We start from the raw sequence: 18,142 nt of genomic DNA on the forward strand, positions 1-18,142 counted from the left end.
AACATTTCCACTATTTCTCTATAGTAAGAAAAGAAACCATTTCACTCTGACTTCGTGTAAAAACCACAGTACATGTTACATTTAATAGCTCAGGGTCAATTAGTGAAAATTATCTTTGTTGTTTGGCTGGCACTCAGGCGTCAATGGTCTAAGTCCCTTTCTACATATGTTCAAATAATCCTATTGGCAATGAAGACACATTTTCTAGAAGGATATCAGCAGGAATCTGTTTTAGTAGTATCCAGTAAAAGGGAGAAGGGGAGCATCAATGGAAAAATGGAATGAAGTACACTTCAGTATCTCCTAAAACTTTAAAAAACAATGAGCCAGATCCTACAGTCCTTATTCATCTTATGTTGTATCCTTAATCAGATGGAACTCCTATTAATTTCAGGATTTGCCACAATGGGAGTTTTGCCTATTTAAGGACTGATACAAAATGAATCTGTACTTAGAGATGTTGTTTTTCCTAGTAGCAATGACCAGGCCTATTATAGCATTAGGTACGGTATAACTCCATGGAAAGGGGGAGGAAGCATGTAGGATGCAAAGTATTAATTCAAAGGCCCTCAGAGGCAAGGCTTCTGCTCTAATTCACTCTATTTACCCCTTCACTATATTTTCTACATATGCCTGTTGGTTTACTTATCTTTTGTTTTCCAAGGAACTGTGATAGCCGCTTCAGTACTCTGTACTGGAGAGATTTTTGTAAAGGTTGTGCTTTTATTGCCACAAATCCCTGTTCAATTTTTACTTGCTGTTTTTATGCATAGCACTAGTGTTTTTCATCTGAGTCATATGTTAATCCACTGTCTGGTTCATTAGATTGCACAAAGCCTCCTGGAACACTTCTATATCTATGCTGAAGCTTTTCATAGCCAAGGGAAAGTGCAACACATAGAACTCCAGAGGATGCTTATTTTGTCACTCTGTCCTCCTGACAGCCCCTTCCTTAGTAATGACTGTTTGGCTTTTACCCCATAATCCTTTGCAAGGCATTACTACCAGCAACTGAAGTGAGAATTCATAAGTGCCAGATCTGGTGTTCTCCCATGGGTCTTCATTACATCTAATTGGCCTATTTTATTAAAGTGGGAGCAAATCAGCAAGGCTGTACCTTACTTCAGTCCTTGTAAATTGATCAGATTTACAGTATACAAACTGTGATAACAGAGCAGAAAGCCTGAAGTATAGGGTTATAGTCATCCATTCACATTTCCAGATGGAATAACCCAGAATGGCCAACCTGTGGCTCCGGAGCCACATGCAGCTCTTCAGAAGTTAATATGCGGCTCCTTGTATAGGCACCGACTCCGGGGCTGGAGCTACAGGTGACAACTTTCCAATGTGCCGGGGGGTGCTCACTGCTCAACCCCTGGCTCTGCCACAGGCCCTGCCCCCACACCACCCCTTCCCGTCCCCTCCCCTGAGCCTGCTGTGCCCTCACTCCTCCACTGCCCCCCACCTCCCCCAGCCTCCTGCACACCACAAAACAGCTGATTGGGAGGGAAGAGGAGGCACTGATCGGCGGGCTTGCCGGTGGGTGGGAGGTGCTGGGAGCAGCGGTGGGAGCTGATGGGGGGCTGCTGATGTATTACTGTGGCTCTTTGGCAATGTACATTGGTAAATTCTGGCTCCTTCTCAGGCTCAGGTTGGCGACCCCTGGAATAACCCAATAATTAATGCTTGTATATTATTGTAATCATAACATTTAACACTCATGTAGCCCTGTCAGGGCCAGGCCGTGGGCAGCCTGTGTACACCAGTCCAGTCAGAAGACAAGCAGTAGGGTCAGGGGCAAGCCAGGTCAGGATACTACAAAGTTAGGCTCAGGAACACTTGCAGGCAGGAAGGAAGTAGCAAAGTCAGCATCAAGCTGGGTCAGGATACCAGGAAGTCAGAATTATTTCACCTCTGCACTATATACAGGAAGGGATATGTCTCTTGTTCTTTTCTTATTATTGTTCATGGTTTGTGCTCTTCAGGGCTCATCATGCAATGCTCCATCTTTATCTGAGCAGTTCTAACTTGGATCAAAAGGGGGCATCACATTGAGAGATTTGGCATTAGTCCATCACTCCATAGTAAAGAGGAGGGCAGCTGTGGTAACCCAAAGAGATGAAACCTCCTTATGCTCCATTTTGGCAACCCCAATACACTACAATGTAGCTAAATCATCATTAATTATATGTATGTTAAACTAACATATTTCTTTTCATATCAAGTGATTTCTGTATTTTCATTTTTCTGTATGGCTAGGTTGCCTGGAGACCAGTATTTTGGGGAATTGGAATGCAGTTTATTCTTGGACTTGTTACTCTGAGAACTAAAGCAGGATTTGATGTATTTAATTGGCTGGGTAGACAGATACAGGTAAGGCATTAGCCAAAAAAAAAAGTTATTTTCTTTTTAACATTTTCTTTATTGGGGTATTTATATTAGAACAGGAGCATGTTGACTGCAAAAGTAAACAAGACACTAATAAGAGAAAGTTTTATATATTCTACACAGTATAAGTCTGCAGTCCCCTATTATTCAGAAGAGCTACATTCTGTTACACACGAATACGGCACTAGAAACAGTCAATTAGCCAGATTATCAGAGTCAAACATTTGTTTCTTGAACACAACTGTCACCCTCTTTTCCTCTTGGGATGAAATGTGGCTTTGTTCCTAGGCTAATGCACCGGTGTTCCATAAAGTCAATGGGAGTTTTGCCATAGAAGTCAAAGGGAGCAGAATCAGATCCTTACTGTTTTGACTTCCTGGGAGAAATAGGGTCCTCTGTGGGGTAACCTGCCCAGTGATAAGATCCAGTCACCTCATTTCTCTCTGCATACTGCCTTCAAATGAGCATGTTATTCTTATGCCAAATTGTCAGGCCTAAGGCCATGCCTACACTACAGAATTATGTCGACCTAACTTACGTTGTCAGACAGCCACCGCCATTATTAAATCACTTGTGTGTGTGCACACTTGGCTTTTTGTGTTGGTTGTGCATGTCCTCACCAAGAGCACTTGTATCATTTGTTTTGTCAGTGTGGGGCATTGTGGGATGGCTCCTGAAAGCCAGTAACAGTTGACATAAGCAACACAGTGTCTACACTGACACTTGGTCAACCTTATTACAGGTGTTACTAAATCGGCGTAGAGAGGCACTTCCGTTGCTGGGAGCCAAATTTAAGTGAAGACATTTCCACAGCTAGGTTGACACAAGTCTGCTTATGTCGACCAGCCCTGTAATGTAGACCAGGCCTAATAAATAACAATTAGATCATGCCCCATCCTTGATTGACCATCACCTCATTTGGGCTGAAATCAGAACCCACCCCATCACCAGGCAAAAGTATCATACTGGTCCACTCACAGAAGCTCATGGTCCAATTCTGAAACATCCTTGCAAGAAACTCTGTCCACTAAAATGCCATATAATAGAAGATCTAATGAAATACTATCACCACAGCCACTGTCACGCTAGCACCAAAGCCTACACTCCTTGCCCCCACAGACCCCATGGTTCTCAGATGACCTGCGATAGAAGAAACAGAAGGAATAAAATTCAAGCATTGGTGGCAGAAACACAAGTGGAGATGGAGATAGAATTCTGCACAAGAAGCTGCTCATTGAAACTAGTGTGACTTTGTAGTATTGCTGGAATGGAGGCTGCATCCAATGTGAGCTCCTACATGTGGCCAACCTGCAAGACAACTGATGTAAAAAATTATCCACTGCTGGAGAGTAACAGTGGAAAAGGTGGGCAGAGTGTTATGCAGTGAGGGGAATTCAAACTTTTGGCACAGAAAGATACTGTGTCCCTCTCTGATAGTTCTTAAAAGGTACAGGTGAATAATCCAATGTAGACAAATAATGTGGCACTATTCCCACATAAAAATTTTATTAAAATACAATTACCCCCATTCAGAAATGAACGCTAAAGTATGGTCACAAATCTCCAGGAAACAAGAGTCCCTGCCATCCTTTCCTTGCCATTCTGATTCAGATGGGGCTGGGCCGCTCAAACATTGATCCCACCTGGCACATGGCCATTCTTTTGACAATACCTTCTTTTTGCCTTCAGGCTTCAATTTGAAAATGGTTAACTTATTGCTCATAGTTGCCCTGTGAAGTTCTGCCAACAGCATGTAGAATGTGCAGATGCACCTCAATGGCATCTGTGCGGAGTGAAAAATAAACATTTCCTTTGGACTAGCATTTTGCCACTGTCCTGGGGCAGGAACTGTCTCTTACTACATGTTGAACTGTGCTTAATGGGTCCCCAATCTCAGCTGGGACCACTAGCCACTACTGTAACACAAATACTAAATAATAATAATAATCAATAATGAACAGGTGGCTGGGTGGTTCTGCCCCACCCCAAGGGAAGGTTTAGGATGGTGCACACTACTCCCCTTTCCACAGCTGGTCAGCTCAGTAATTTGGTACAGATGGGCAAGTGTGACTTATGGCTATGTCTCTCATCTGCTCCCTTTGAGGCAATGTTCACCACTGGGTCCTAGAGAGCAGATTCTGAACTACAATTGTACTTGTTCATTGGACAAGATGCAGAACAGAAGGAAGGCGCCTCACCTCCCCACAAAAACCTGCAATAGGGCCAACAGCCAATCTGACCCTTTATGATTTTTTTAAATCTGTGCAATATTTGCTTCTTATTTAGCAGTGATCCTCTGCTTATAACAGATGCTTTGTTTGTTTGTTTGTTTGTTTGTTTCTCTTTAGATTTTCCTGGAATACTCTGATGTTGGTGCTAAATTTGTGTTTGGTGAAAAATATACAGATCATTTATTTGCCTTTAAGGTAAACAGCTATTATATATGTTGTATTTTACATATAGTTGACCACAAAAAGAGTTTAATTGGAAAACATATTCCATGTATGATTTACATGTATGAAATTACCAATGGGAGAGGAAGTGTCCAGGGAACAATCTCCCCAATAAGATGTGACCCACACTATGAAAAAGTTGGGGAACTGGGGATTAAACTTGCTATTTAATGTTATGCATTTGTTTGCTCTAAATTTATTTAATCCAGCTGCAGCAATTTACATTTTTGATAGGATGACAGTATTAGCAGACACGTTTTCAAAATGGAGGCATGACAGGATACAGGGTCTTAACTGGTCAGTGGTAAGCACAGGATTAACTTCTGCCTATTTTATCCTCCCTCCCACAAGTACTCAGGGAAAGATGCCAGTACTGAGATACCATGGAAATAGGCATCTTATAAATACCATGGATAGGTGGAAAGAATTAAGAGGAGGCAGGGTTGGAGGTTGCAGGCCAATAAGGTCCATCATTAGGAAGGCAAGAAACTCCGTAAAAATAGCTGTTTAGAGGACAAAATGAGAAGCTGTTTTGAATTAAGCATTTTTTTACCCAAGGCTCTCTCTGCAGCTCATCACAGGTCAACAGTACTTCCTTTCTTTGAAAGAGCTGACAGTTAGGCAAGTTATCTTTCTCCTTTCCCTTCCTGAGAAGATAGGTTGGGAAATGGGCTATCACTGATCCCATTGTTCCAGGAGATAAGAAGCTGAAATGTCTCTCTATCCAAACTCTTATACCTTCTCTCTCCCATAGACTGAGGTGGTAGCCCAGACTGGAATTATTCTCATTTAGCTTCCTAGCTATATAAGACCAACCTGGTTTGTTTCTTTTGGAGACGATAGCTAGTGCACTTTGAACACAAACACTGAGTGATAAAATCCAGTCAGGGGAACACTGTGTTTTCATACTTGACTCGCTGAATCACTCTGCCACCTTGAAGGCCCAAGGTACACATAGTACACAATTCATGAGAAATTGTACGCCTCTGTTTCCATGCACAATTCCCAGGATTGTACATTTATAGTGGGTTATTACTAAGGATAATTAGAAAAATTTAGAAAAAAAATCAGCAAAAGAACCCCAAAATTTCAACAAAAACCAGAAAGGAAAAAAAAATTTCTTTCAAATATTTTTTTTTCAGTTTTCCAACTCTCTCTCACTTTTACACCGTCAGGCACCTAAGTGACCATTTCCATGCTCAGTCACTGTATGTTTTGTGAAAGCATGATGAGTGCATTGCACAAATAAGAGTTTGATTCACATGGAGCTATAGCCTATTTTTTTAAAAATGCTCCAGCAGTGATTAAGGCATGTTGTGGACTGATATGTTAGTTAGGGCTTCATTTTCAAAAGTTTGCATGTGTTCAAACATCTATATGTGCCTTTTTCTATGGGATAAACTGGAGAAGGACACACATGGAATTTTTAAAGTGGGATTGGATACTAGCAGAATATGTTCACACTGAAGGACAGACAAGTCAAAATGGGCTGCATGGTTGATGTGGCCTCAAAACTGTGCGTATGCTGCTTATTTTCAGAATTGCACATGGCTCAGTTTAGGAATATGCATGTTAATCATGTGTCAAGCAGGTGCCAGCCTGAAAGTGATTGGGTCTCCCATCAGCCCTCCATTGCCTACTGTAGGCCAAAAAAAAGCAGCAGCTGGGACACATTGGTGCTTCTTATCCTCCCTCTGGCTGATCATCAATCTGGTTTATCTTGGATTTTGACTTCCTCCAACTTGAGTAAAAGATACATTTAAGGAGACAGACCCAGCCAGTCCATTTACCTCCTGCATATTCCAACCCTTGCAATATTTTTTCCAGTGCTTGGGTATCAAGCTGGTCAAAAGTGATATTACTATCTTCCATTCTTTGCAAGTGGAACTCTAATGCACTGTATTTTGCAGTAGCTTCAAAGAGATGATGAGGTACCACCCAAAACTGTGTTGGCCCAGGAGAGGGGGGGAATGAGCAGGATAATTGGATTGCCCCTTTGCAATAACCCAGTGCCTGCAATGAGACTCAATGTCCAGACCCCAACTTTGGCTGCACAGAGTTCTAATCAGATTGCTAATTAGAGTGAATGCATGCATAAAACTTTGTACATAGCTATCCTCCTGTGCACACAGAAGAGCACATCCCTATATACATGGGCAAGAGTAATTGAAAATGTGGACTAGGATTTATCCTCTGCAGTCATATTCACTACATACACAAAGAGCAACATTTTCAAAAGCAGATACCCAAGATATGCCCACAAAATAGGCAGGCACAGGTAAAAGCAGTAATTACCCATACAAAATATGTATATACATGCAGAAAATGGTTACTTTTAAATGCATACTATTGCATATTTGTGTGTATACATGCATATTTTTCAGGCACAATGTAGACCTATTTTTGAAAATATAGCCCAGATAGTCAAGATTAAACCCATTATTTAAATATTTATTCTCACAAACAGAGATGTTATAAATATCATCTCTGTAGGCAGGTGATGCTACCCTTTTCCCAGCTCCATAAAGTAAGATCATACCCAATTGCCTCTTGACATAAGTAAAGATAGATCAGCTAAAACTTACTTGTCAGAATTAAATCTTTTATACTTCTTTAGAGATGAAATGTTATTGGATTTTGGTTATTTTGACTGCTTGCTCTTTATTTATGCCAAGAGCTTTCTGGTTCATTAAGTATAAGGGGCTAGTTTGAATGGTTGAGGTTGGAGAATCTTCCAAAGGTTTCAAACCTAGAATGCACCTATACATCATCTGCCACCTGCTTCTTATTTGGGATCTTATTGTGCAAGATGCTGAGCACCACAATGCCCAGCTTCCATGGGAGTTCTGAGTACTCAGCATCTCAGGGTCATGTGCTACATACACAGTCAAATGACACTTCTATAGGTCCAAAGGTGATTTCTCATATTTATCAGAATTAGTAGTGGATGTGTAACAGTGTGGCTAATCAAAAACACATTATAAAGGCATAACAACGAGATAGTTCTATTTTCTTTGGGGTTTATTACATTAATAGCTATTAATGTAACATTCGTAGCTGACAGACATGAAATCATAAAAAGCTTTTTGAGACTTACTTTTTCCATTTAGATGTTCACTTTTATTTAATTTATTCCTGGCTTAGGACTTGTCTGCACAAGGAAATTATTCTGGTATATGGTAGAATGTGAATTTAAAGTGCTATGTTTATACTAACATAACTCCCTATGAGGACTCTTGTATTCTGGTAGATGAGTGTCCAATGAGTTATACTGGTATAACTATAATGGTTTAACGACACCAGTATAATTATACTGGTATAACTGGTGAAACTTTTCCACATAAACAAGCCCATACTCACCTTCATGGGCATTAGCATAGCATAGTGGGCACAGGTAGAACAGGGCATAATTGAGGCTGAGTTCCAGCTTCTATTCTGACCTTCTTAACATTTGCTCATAACTAAGACTGTGAGTCTTTCACAGAGGTCCCGGAAAGTTAGGGATTCCATGACTTTCCGGGACCTCCGTGACTCCTGCAGCGGCCAGTCCGGCTGACCCCAGGCAGCTGGTCCCAGGCACTACCCCAGAGCAGCGGTCCGGGAGCAGCAGCGGTGGCAGGGCCCCAAACCGCCTCCCCACCTGAAGCAGCGGTGGTGGCAGGGCCCCGGGCCGCCTCCCCCACAGCAGCGGTGACAGGGCCCTGGAGTGCCTCCCCCCCGCAGGGCAGCAACTTCCACCCTAATTCTCCCCCTCCCCCAGAACAGCAGCATCCATGGGAGTGCCATTTAATTTTATGCATAAAATGTTTAATGTTATCCATAAAAGTCATGGACAGGTCATGGGCTGTGATTTTTTGGTTATTGCCCATGACCTGTCCATGACTTTTACTACAAATACCTGTGACTAAATCGTAGCCTTACTCATAACTTTCTCTTATGTATTCTCTTTGGGCTGACATTTTTCGTGCATGGTTGCAGCCTAGAAAGTAACGGGGGAGGGCATACAGGAAAAATCTCCCTTTTATCTCTGATTCAGGTAGCCATACACCTGCAGAACCACAAATGAGTGGTGCACAGAAAGAAGAACTACCTGGGGGCCCGAAAAGCACGACGTTTGGTGTCCGCCCTACTCCTCCTGCTTTTTCTAGCCCAGTTTCATGCAATCAGTGCATGTTTGCTCCCTGGTGAAGAACAGAGGGGAGCATCTGACCTTTTATTGTCACATACATTTCACAGTCTAACTAACCCAACAAAGGAAAGGAAAGGAAAGGCTGATACTGTACCCTTAACTTGGCCTGCTGTGCATAGATTTTTCTGTATCTACAATGTATGTGACTGCCCCCTATTTAGAGAACCCTGCAAGACCTAGGCATATTGGTGAGAATTAAGGCTGTTATTCCTTCATTCAAAACAGCTCTGCTTTTGCAGCCCCCCTAACGTTATCATAAGGGCTTTTTCTTTGTGTTTGTCTAATATGGGCCAGTGAGCACAGCACAACTGAGACATCAGGGTGGGTGCAACGTGAAAATAGTTTATCACATACTGCATGTAGTTCAGTTCTTCTGGGTCACGCTAGGGAAGGAAAGTCTGACATTTTCAAATTGACTCCTCCATGCTCTAGATAAAAGCTAGCCTGGGTATGACAGGTCATCTCAGTAATTAGATACATGCTAATTGGTTGTGTGCCACTTTCTGTTGAAGACATTTCCACAAAAGTTGCTATCATATTAAATAATCAGGGAGTGATTTTTTAAAAACTAACTCGCTAAGTTCCATACCCAATCAAGGGTGCAGATGATCACAATTGGAAAATCCTGACTTGTGGGAACAAAAACTGCACCTGTAATTGTCTTCAGGTACACAACGGGAAACCCCTTTTAAAACTCAGTTTCTTAAAGTCAGTTTGTAAAGTGATTTTATCAGGGACAAGCCTGTAACAGCATTGGCCACTGACATGTGTAGTGAGAATGACAGAGGAGTAGCAAGTGTCACATCTTAAATGGCACGTTCTTTCTTTCCCTCTCCAACTTGTCACACACTCCCACAGCTACACTGAAACCTTCTGCCTCCAATTAGGCTGTGAGAAAGGAAAGATATTTGCTTGTAATTTTGATCATCTGCTACTTGAGGTTGGTGGCCACCAGGCTTCTTCCTCTCCCTGCAGTGCTTTCCTGATGGATAATCATGTTCCTAGAATCTGAGGAATTTCCATCTAACTGCATCTCTTGTAGGGATACAAGTTTAAGTATAGAATATGTGATAAGAAGAAAGTTGGGACCCATTGTAAGGATTATGCCTAGAAAAAGAGAGTGGTGGCCGTTTGATGGTTTATTTAATCTCACTTCTGTGATACTTCTCCCTAATTCCTGAACCCTCAATGCATCACAAGCTAATGCTAAAGTTCCCCTGACTGTCAGCTAGTATCAATTTAAATGATTAAATGCATTAGAGGAACAGGGTCAAGCTAGAAGTATCCCAATAGTAACTCTTTTGAAGGGCAGAGGCAGTTATGGCTATGAGCCATATTAATATATTTTGAGAGAGGGTATTTTTTGAACTTCATCAGTATAAGTTATGATAGTAACTTTCCTCTGGAGAATTAAGAATTGAATTTATTGACAAATACTTTAGTACTGATGCATTTGATTTTTTTATCCTTTTTTTTTACTCTGTTATGTTCATTATTTATGATGTGTGACTCCTTCAATTGTACAATTAAAAAGCTTTCTGGCGTTAGGGGTATTGGTTTAAACATTACTAATCTCTCTGGCTTATCGTGAACCTGTACTGAGAGGTTTTTTTCCCTATTACATACTAGCATCGAAATGTTGAGTTCCTGCGTGTTTAAGATATATACAAATGATCTCATTTTAATTCAGGATGAAAAACAAAAAGCAGCTAATTACCTGCCAGACTGTGGACCATGCATGTGTTACTCCATTTGTGATTCTTTTAAACTGTATGTTTAAAGAAAGTTCTTTTCCTTCAATTTCACTTCCATACAATGAATAGATCCCCGTAGAGTTACTTTTAAGGAACTTAGTGACTCTGCTCACTGCTGCAAAGCTCAAACATCCAACACTGACATAATCGGTGTTACAAGGGGAGCAGATAATAATCACCTCAATAATGACAAGAAGAGGACTTTGTTAATACTGTATATGTTGTTAATCTACAGTTAAACTAGATGGGAGTGTGATAAGCAAGTTGCCCTTGATCTTGTGAATGTCAGGTCAACATGGGTCCAAACCAAAACCTTTGATCCAAACCCTCTCAGACTTCTGGGAAACTTGGATCCAGATCTAGACCTGAACCTTTTGTCTGCTCCATAAATCTATAAAGATCCAAATTAAAATTTTCCTTTCATTCATACATACAGAACAAGAGAGTCAACATGGCTTTTGTAAAGGGAAAAGGCCTCACCAGTCTATTAGAATTCTTGGAGGAGGCCAACAAGCATGTGGACAAAAGTGAACCAGTTGATACAGTGTACTTGGACTTTCAGAAAGCCTTTGACAAGGTCCATCACCAAAGGCTCTTGAGTATACTAAACAGTCATGGAATAAGAGGGAAGGTCCTCTCATGGATCAGTAACTGCTTAAAAGATAGGAAACAAAGGGTAGGAATAACTGGTCAGTTTTCACAAAGAAGAGAGGTAAATAGCAGTGTCCCCCAAGGATCTATACTGGGACCTATGCTGTTCAACAGATTCAGAAATGTTCTGGAAAAGGGAGTGAACAGTAAGGTGGCAAAATTTGCCAAAAATACAAAATTACTCAAGATAGTTAAGTCCAGAGCTGACTGCGAAGCGTTACAAAGGGATCTCACAAAACTGGGTGACTGGGCAACAAAATGGCAGATGAAATTCACTTTTGATAAGAGCAAAGTAATGCACATTGGAAAAAATAATCACAACTATACATACAAAGTTGTGGGGTCTAAATTAGCAGATACTGCTTAAGAAAGAGATCTTGGAATCATTGTGGATAGTTCTCTGAAATCATCCGCTCAATGTGCAGCGGCAGTCAACAAAGCTAACAGAATGTTAGGAACCATTAAGAAAGGGATAGATATTAAACCAGAAAATATCATAATGCCACTATATAAACCCATGTTACACCCAAACCTTGAATACTACACACAGTTCTGGTCACCCCATCTCAAAAAAGATATTAAAATTGGAAAAGGGGTAGAGAAGGGCAATGAAAATGATTAGGGGAATGGAATAGCTTCCATAGGAGGAGAGATTAAAATGCCTGGGACTTTTCAGTTTAGAAAAGAAATGACTAAGGGGTGATATCATAGAGGGTCTATAAAATCATGAATGGTGTGGGAAAAGTGCATAAGGGTGTGTTAATTACCCCTTCACATAAAACAAGAATGAGGGGTCACCCAATTAAATTAATGAGCAGCAGATTTAAAACAAACAAAATGAAGTACTTTTTCTCACAACGCACAGTCAGCCTATGGAACTCATTGCCAGGCGATTTTGTGAAGGCTAAAAAGTATAAATGGGTTAAAAAAAGAATTAGGTAACTCCATGGAAGATAGTTCTATCAATGGCTATTAGCCAAGATGGTCAGGGACGCAACTTGATGCTCTGGGTTCCCCTAAACCTCCAAGTGCCAGAAGCTTCTGTCACTGGCTACTATCTGAGACAGGATATTGGGCTAGATGGGCTATTGATCTGACCCAATATGGCCATTCTTATGTTCTGGTATAACAATGGGTAAATTTGGTTCCAGTTCTGAACTGTGCAATGCAGGTCCACCAAACCCCACATCTGAAACACGTACAAAGTTTACAAAATTTTGATCCAGATATTTGCAGATGCTAATGTCCAGTAGGTATCAGAGTGGCTGACTACTGAGGTGCTTTAAACATGGCTTACAGCCAACCTGCAATATATTGTTATGAAACCGTTTCAAAACTATCACAGTTTGATCTGGAAAGTATCCAAATCCATGAAAAGCAATTCATCCAAACTCAACACATCTACATGGAAAACAACTCTAGGAGTTCCAGAGTAAAACAATTTCTGAACTGAATAGTTGAGGTTGAATGATTGAGCTTGCAAGATCTTTAAAAGATTTCAAAACCAGAATGTATCTCAAAGACAGTGGCCTTTTCTTTCAGACAGAGAAAAAAGAAAAACTCTTTAAAATTGTAAGTTACTTTATTTTGTGTTTCCAAATTAGGTCCTGCCAATAGTGGTTTTCTTCAGCACAGTCATGTCTATGCTTTACCATGTTGGATTCATGCAATGGCTCATTAAAAAGGTACAATGGCATGGAATTTTGTTAATGCTTTTTATTTGAGATATTCAAGTATTACACAGCTGTTGCAACCATAGAGTCAAATTGTGGCATTTTTAAAATTTAATATTTATCATTTTTAGGTTGGTTGGATAATGCAGGTTACCTTGGGGACAACTCCTGTTGAGTCCCTAGTAGCAGCTGGCAACATATTTGTGGGACAGGTGAGTTATGAAATAGAAAAACAGGCTAATACCCTTAATCACCCACCTATTAAAAGACAGAAATCCTGGACTGTGGAAAGTGAAATACCACTGTTTAATGAGCTTCTGTTTCCAATAAACATCCCTTCTGTGTGAAGTTAGGACTCTAATGCACCAGGTCAGGTGCTTGGTTTTTTGGAAGCCAGAATTCCGTCAGTTTATAAATCAGCAATGACACGCAATCAGGTAAATTCTGAAGGTTATACTATGTTCACACATGAAGCTCTGGCATGAAGCTGGGAGACAGACCCTCTCAAGAGAGCACTAGACTAGTCTAAAAATAGAAAGAAAGCAAAAAAAAAACTAATAGAAAATGGAAATAGGATAAGAAGGGGGGAAAGGGAACAGAAACAGAAAAGGACAAGAGAGAGAATGGCAAAAAAATAAGATAAGGGGTCAACTGTGTGAGGACATGGCCCAAGGACATACAGGACAATGGGGACTCCAATAAATAAATAAAAAAAACAGATTAGGAACCACTACATTAAAGCAACCAAGAAATTACCTTCAGCCAAGCGAGGTGGGTGTCCAGCACAATTGCACTACCTGAAAAACAGCATTTAGCCTTGAGAAAGCCCCATGCATATTCAGAGCACTCATCAGCACAAACATTAACTGTCTGATAGCACCAAAGTCACTGTGATTGAACCGTGTCTAGCATTAATTCATAAAATAACTGGTCACTCTATGAGGGTTTATACCGAAATTATTCATTTGACTGCTGCTTCTCATTTTCAGACAGAATCTCCTCTTCTAGTGAGGCCCTATTTACCGTATGTCACCAAGTCTGAACTCCACTCGATCATGACTTCAGGGTTCTCAACCATCGCTGGCAGTGTCTTAGGAGCATACATTTCTTTTGGGGTAAGGAGGGGGAAATAAATCATGAAAATATAGTGTGTGTTCAAATCCCCTTTACAAATTCCCCTGTAGCAGTCCTAATTCCCTTCAGGGTATTATGGATTCAAATTCAAACAGCACTTTGAATCACAAGGGTGTCTGTAGCTGAGATTCCTGACCTATAGTGGGTCTAATGCTTCCATCAATGTGTCCAAGGTTTATATGTGTAATTCCCATTATGACTACAAAGAATTATCAATCTTCATATGTGTATGGGAAACTAGAGCCATTGATTTGACCTTTAGTGCCACATTCAGTAGCAGAAATGTTTACCTTGGTAATATAGAGATTCATCCAGCTCGAGTGCAGAGGGAATAATTGATGTATTTGTGTAGTTATATTTATAGTTTACATGCAGTAGGAACTGGCATAATGGAATATACCCATGGTTCAACTGCTCCAGGATCCTGGCAGATCTCAGATATTTCTGAGATTGATTATTATTAGTTATATGATGGAAGCACCTAAAGTTCCCATTCAGGATTGGGCCCCTTTGTACTAATCACATAAGACACTCCTCACCCCAAAGAGCTTACAATCTAACAGACAAGATGGACAGATGAGGGAAAGGGATACAACATACACGCAGAATGATCAGGATGACTGCGGAACTAACTTGATGTTTACAAAAACAACAAGGAGTCTGGTGGCACCTTAAAGACTAACAGATAGTCTGTTAGTCTTTAAGGTGCCACCAGACTCCTTGTTGTTTTTGTAGATACAGACTAACACGGCTACCCCCTGAAACTTGATGTTTGTCAACCCATTACAAATATACATTATAAGGGCAGGGGCAGTGAGAGGGGAATTGTTTAACAGGACTAAGGGAATAGGAAAAGGAAGGAAGCGGTGCAAGACACTGCAGGAGGTGAGGAATGAAAAGATGCATGTGGGCCTGTGTGGGAGAGGGTGGAAAGAATATAGTCAGGAGGAGGTCAGGCCAAACAATCAAAAAGAAAAGAATGTCCAGAGTTCCAGCTGAGGAATGCAGTCTGCTGACATCACTGCTGTCCAGGGGCTTTGAGGCTACGGAGTCTGATTCTTACTCCTCCATTGCTGCTTTTGCCACAGCTTCTGCCAGTGGGAGTCATTGCTCCTGGAAGCTGGCTTCACTCTCCGGAGTGCTACTCTCCCTCTCCCTAGTCTACCTCGGTATTTGGAACTTAGTGCCACCAGAGTGGGGAGGGTGTTATCACCAGAGGTAAACAGGTGGTCTTCTCCAAACTATTCACTATTTTGTATCCCTGTATCGTACCTCTGCTTACTCTTCTCCCATATAAACAATGCTGGTTCTTTCAAGCTCTTCTTATATGAAATATCCTCCAGGTGTCTAATGATTTTCATTGCCTTTCTCTGGAATTTTTTTCTGTTTCTATGTTCTGTTGAGATGAATTGACCAAAGCTTATTTTCTGGCATCTGGAATTCCAGGTTTCAGCCTCCCATTTACTAACTGCTTCTGTGATGTCAGCACCAGCATCACTGGCTATCTCCAAACTATTCTGGCCTGAGACTAAAATACCCCAAGTAACTCTGAAGAGTGGTATAAAAATGGAGAAAGGGTAAGTAGATCTATGCCTAGAAACAGCAATATACATAGGTCCTCAAATATTATGTTGATGAGAGCTGTACAATGCTTTTGCACATGTTACACTAATTACACGCTAAGGAAACCAAAAGTAAGTAGTTTCTGAACTCAGATGAAGAACAAACAGACAGAGCTGTACAGAGGTGTAGCTGTCCCACTGGCATTTTCACAGAGACAGAACTGCAAAAGTCCAATGCAATTCTACAGGATGTTTTTTTATTTGTTTATTGTTGCCTTTGCTTTACTCAGAAGCATGTACTAAATGACTGTAAGCAAAAGTGAAGGCGGGTGGATTATTCTGCAGACAAAAATCAGAGAATTCAGTGCATATAATTTTTGATCAAGAAAATCTCTGTGGAGGAGTGCAAAGAGGCAGAAAATACAAAGAGCCTCTCTTCATCAGCTTGCACCTCTGTGTAAGGCCTGACCTTGACCCTGTGGGGAGCATAGTGCCTACACCTTCATTCCTGCAGGCATGAGCAGTGCCCGGGCCTGATCCAAAGTTCACTGAAGTCAATAGAAAGAGTGCCACAACTGACTGCAGTAGGCCTTGGATTAAAGCCCCAAAGAGCCAGGGAAGAATGAGGAGCATGTTCCACTCTTTCCAAGGATGGCAAAGCTTGAGGGCATCCTCAAGGTCACTGCCTAGGATCTCCTGGGAGGAATTCTGAATCTGCCAGAATTTCTCTTAGAGGCTTCATTCACATGGTGGCCCCTCTGCATTCCCTCCAGAACACCTGAGAGCACCAGGCGAGTGTCCAGTAATGTAAATAGCTAATTTATAATCAACTGTAGTGTAACCTTTACTGTTTCTCGACTTGTCTGTGAACTGGAAAATGTCTCTAGTTTTCAGATTCTCTTTTTGTTTTCCTTGGTAAAGAGACTCAAAAAACCTGCTGGAAGCTGCTAGTCAGGGTGCCTCTGCCTCCATCCCACTGGTGGCGAACATTGCTGTGAACCTGATCGCCTTCCTTGCTTTGCTCGCTTTCATTGATTCAGCACTGTCTTGGTTGGGGAATATGTTTAACTACCCACAGCTGAACTTCGAGGTATTGTCCTCATAACTTTTTTTCATGATTTGTCTTTCTTTTAATCAAACATTGGATATTTAAATATATATTTCTTTTAAAAAGAACAACTCCTTTAAATCCCTGTATAACAAAATAATCTGTGAAAAATACCTGTTGCAATGTAAACATTCTGTAGCCATCCATGTCTATGACTTCACCCCAAAGAGGCTGCCATTTTGTGCAGAGTGAGTTTGCTTTAGCTCTAATCTGTGCCAGAGCTACCTTCAATGAATAGAAAAACCAGAAGAGCTATTTGCATGCACCAGCCACACAATTAACACTTCACTAAACACCCACAATGGCTTTCGTTTCAGACCACTGCACTGAATCTTTTATCCTTACCTAAGCAAAGCTTGTGAGGGTTATGTTACACAAGAAATGGCACAGCAGCACAATGATAGCATTGTAGTGTAAACATTTACTACGTTAATGGAAGGGGTTCCTCCGACGCTGTAATAAATCCACCTCTTTGAGAGGTAGGTCAATGGAATAATTCTTCTGTTGACCTAGCAGTGTCTACACCAGGGCTTATGTCAGCTTAACTACATCACACAGGGTGTGAAATTTTTCACAGCCCATAGCGGTGTAGTTAAGGTGACCTAACTTTGCAGTTTAGACCAGCCCTTCCACAGGGAAAATGAGGTGTATCAGAAACTGTTTTAATTGGCAAGGTTCCGAACAGCACTTAGTTCCTAGTTTAGACAAAGTTTTGTTTAAAAATGTGTTAGCTGAGTTTGTAGATTTTTAATTACAAGACTTACCTACATCATGTTGCTAGGCTAAGAGACTTTTTAAACTGGACGGTCTCTGGCCTGGTCTACAGTTTTTGTACAGGTATAGCTATTTTGGTCGGGGGGGGGAGTGATATTTTTTACCAAAATATTATAAGCCTAATGTGCACAACTGTACTGGTATAAAGGTGCCTTGTACTAGTATAGCTTATTCCTCTTCCCATACAGGAATAAGCCATACTGCTATAAGCACTTTTATATCAATACAAGGAGGGAATATACGGCTTAACTGTACCAGTATAGCTAAAGCTGTACAGCTTTTAAATATAGACAAACCCTTTGTCTACCCTAGGTGGTGGTCAACATAGTAATTAAAACATGTTAGTTAACATATATTTTAACACTCATTTTCTCAGTGTAGCTACACCAGATTAAGTCAGATGATAAATTAAACCTCCATCTCTCTTACCAATTCCCTGAACCATGGCCCCCATTT

At 40.9% G+C, this 18,142-nt stretch overlaps 1 protein-coding gene across 9 annotated transcripts in view; it reads left to right on the plus strand.

Moving 5' to 3' along the window:
* Nucleotides 1–18,142, plus strand: part of SLC28A3 (solute carrier family 28 member 3) — a 162,447-nt gene that overhangs the window by 34,424 nt on the left and 109,881 nt on the right. For all 9 annotated transcript variants that reach the window (XR_010588622.1, XR_010602331.1, XR_010588621.1 and 6 more), the window contains exons 7-13: nucleotides 2,260–2,373; nucleotides 4,737–4,814; nucleotides 13,040–13,120; nucleotides 13,240–13,320; nucleotides 14,098–14,223; nucleotides 15,689–15,819; nucleotides 16,726–16,894. Coding sequence is in view for 5 of the 9 variants with exons in the window: in XM_024112432.3 (XP_023968200.1) it covers nucleotides 2,260–2,373; nucleotides 4,737–4,814; nucleotides 13,040–13,120; nucleotides 13,240–13,320; nucleotides 14,098–14,223; nucleotides 15,689–15,819; nucleotides 16,726–16,894 (780 nt within the window). In the remaining 4 variants the exon portion in view is untranslated. The remainder of the gene's footprint in view (nucleotides 1–2,259; nucleotides 2,374–4,736; nucleotides 4,815–13,039; nucleotides 13,121–13,239; nucleotides 13,321–14,097; nucleotides 14,224–15,688; nucleotides 15,820–16,725; nucleotides 16,895–18,142) is intronic.

This window comes from Chrysemys picta, chromosome 6, assembly GCF_011386835.1.
Source record: "Chrysemys picta bellii isolate R12L10 chromosome 6, ASM1138683v2, whole genome shotgun sequence".
NCBI classification, from domain to species: Eukaryota; Metazoa; Chordata; order Testudines; family Emydidae; genus Chrysemys; species Chrysemys picta.